Genomic DNA, 2,704 nt, shown 5'->3' on the forward strand with positions numbered 1-2,704 from the left:
AAAAAAGAAAAAAAAAGAACGCGCCCTCAGGTTCTACCCCCAGAGGCAGCTGCAGCCGGGGGTCTTGTGATGCTACCATATACCCAGGATGGTGAAGAGTGGATGCTTGCCTAACAAATCGACATACTCGATATTGGTTGATGAGATTTCTCTTTCTGAAGGAAAGAAAGAGGAAATTGACAAGGTAGTTTTGTTGGCCATGACGACCGGAGTTGATGGTGAATTGTGGGATCTTTTCTTAAAACTTGTTGTGGATAATTTAGATGGCAATGCTGCTGAGCTTGATAGGATATTAACAGAGAATTTGGTGTGATAATGAAAATTCTTTGGGATGTGCGGTTGTGTCTGATCTTTGGAAGGTTCGAAGGTTACGACAAAAGGGGATTGAATGCTGGGCACTGTTTATCCAATGTAAAGGCATTCTTATATGTTGTATACTTTCCAGATAGTAAACTTGAAAGTGTTAATCAATTGATCGGGGACCATTTTCTTACTGGAATTTTGTGCACAATTTGTCTGATTACAATGGCAGATCATTATTGCTGCACATTGACACCAAGTTTGTTACAAAGTTTAATTTTCATCCCCTTCAACTCATGGAAGGTTTTGATTATGATAACATGGTCACATGAGTGAGTAATCTGTCATTATTTCAGTTACTTCTGTCTATTTCTAAATTGTGGCATTGGTATTTTCAATCTCTAATTCAACCGTTTGCATTGAATTGCAGGTTATTTCTTTTGTAGTCGCCTAAGACTGGAAATGGATGACTAAACAAAGGGAATTGATGAATGTTTTGTATGTTGAATTACGTGATTTCTTTTGTGGCATGTTTGAAGAATGAAATAGGTTATGGAAATTGAGTCTGAGTTGTTCAATAACTTGATTTTACAGGTTCCAGTGTTTGACAGCAGGGTCTCATTCCATTACTGCCTGTTGAGTGAGTCTGTGTTATGTTTGAACTAATGAAAGATAATCAAATCATTGGAGGGTTCAGCTGTTCAATAACTGTTTGTATTTAAAAAAGAGTTGCATCTTAGTAAGATGTAGCTATGATAGGCCGTTACTGACTGTGAGCTAGATTTTCTTGTTGCTATTTTGGGCCTGCTTGTAAACCTAGTGGAGAATGATAGCCATTACAAGTGATTCAAATAGTTTCTGGACTGGCAGTTAGTAGTGTTACACTAGCATTAGGAATGATGTAAATATGGACATAGTAATAGAAAAGGGACATCAAAAGAAAAATGTTAATATTCTTTATTTCTTTTCTCATGCTGCTCTGTGGTTTAGCCTATCAATATAATCTAGTGTTTTTGTCTGAATATGTAATACAATTGCTCTGTTGTAGCTGTGACTTGCAAATATTTTGTCAAGTCCAGGTCTTTATTTACACTATTTGATGATCCTCATGGAAAAAGGGTTTTGGAAGTAAGCTTATTTGTAAAGTGCACAAGTAGGAATGAATCCACCCTTAAATTGTCCAACATTACGTTATATTTAAAATTGAATTATTATATCATGCATGTATATTGTTATACTAACACTCCAATACTTGAATCAAGGCTACCTTTACTAATAAATAATCTCTTGGTTTATCTTCTTTTTTTTCCTTGTTTTGTAGGAGTTTACAATTTTTTGTTCAAGAGTTTAAATTTAATGCGGATGTAATTTTTTTTCCCAATCATGATACCACATCATTATGATGAGATGATAACGTGAAATTTTATAGTGACATGATCAAATTTGTGTCCTTGCTCCACACCAGCACATGATTTTACCTGGATTGTTGTTCTGACTTTTGATATTATATGGCCGTTGGATTATATCATTAGACAAATTTTATAATACTACTTGTTGCAAATACTATTAATTTGCCTTGTGCGATTTTCTCTGAAGGCTGACCAAAATAAGTTTCGAGCTTGTTCTTTTGATATATAAATATCTGGCAGTTGCAATATTTTTTGCTGCGGACATGTGTCAGTGTGAGTGTATATGTATGCATGTATATGCAGAAAATTTAAGAGAAATGTTTTTTTCCCCTAAACGTGCTTGAGTGAATAAACACCCAGCTGAATGCTTTAATTTTTACGGTTAATGTTACTTTTGGTCCATTATGTTTCATAGTTGTTTCATTTTAATACATTAAGTTTTGTAAGTCTCATTTTGATCTTTTATGTTTTCAAAATGTATTGTTTTGGTCTTTTTTCTCAAGTTTTCTTTTGAAACATTACTCTTTTGTTAACATTTAAATTTTAAAATAGTTAATCTAGCATAGGAACAGCTAAAAAACGTCACAATCTTTATTTTATTTTAAAAAATTTAAACCTCTAAAAAAGTTCATCTCCTCCACCAAAAGATTCAGAACTTCCATCCAAATTTTTCACTTTACATTCTCCAAACAATTCCAAACTTAAATGTAGTCACAAATTAATCATAGCATCAACACCACACCCTCCAAAGTCAATTCTCCCAACAACAAACCCATTTTGAAGGTGTGTTTTGCATTGAGTTTCTTCTTGTTGTAGTAGGTGATTAGTTTCGCGAGGTAGTAGGAAGGGATGGTGTCATTGTGAATGTATGTGTATGAAAGTTTTGATGATGCCAAGACAAAAGTAATACAAGTTTTATTAAGAAAGTTAAGTCTTAGTCTATTTTTGTTAAAAGAGTCTCTTAGTGATAGCAAAGGTTTGACCAAACAACATAA

At 33.7% G+C, this 2,704-nt stretch overlaps 1 protein-coding gene across 1 annotated transcript in view; it reads left to right on the forward strand.

Annotated features, from left to right (window-relative positions):
- Nucleotides 1-1,239, forward strand: part of LOC100793875 (pentatricopeptide repeat-containing protein At5g16420, mitochondrial) — a 2,664-nt gene extending 1,425 nt beyond the window's left edge. Inside the window, exons 1-2 of the mRNA XM_041012275.1 lie at nt 1-632; nt 731-1,239. The exon at nt 1-632 is cut by the window's left edge and continues 1,425 nt beyond it. Of these exons, the coding sequence (XP_040868209.1) occupies nt 1-70 (70 nt within the window). The 3' untranslated portion in view covers nt 71-632; nt 731-1,239. The remainder of the gene's footprint in view (nt 633-730) is intronic.
- Nucleotides 1,240-2,704: the final 1,465 nt, after the last annotated feature.

The sequence above is a fragment of the Glycine max genome, chromosome 18 (genome assembly GCF_000004515.6).
Source record: "Glycine max cultivar Williams 82 chromosome 18, Glycine_max_v4.0, whole genome shotgun sequence".
Taxonomy (NCBI): domain Eukaryota; kingdom Viridiplantae; phylum Streptophyta; class Magnoliopsida; order Fabales; family Fabaceae; genus Glycine; species Glycine max.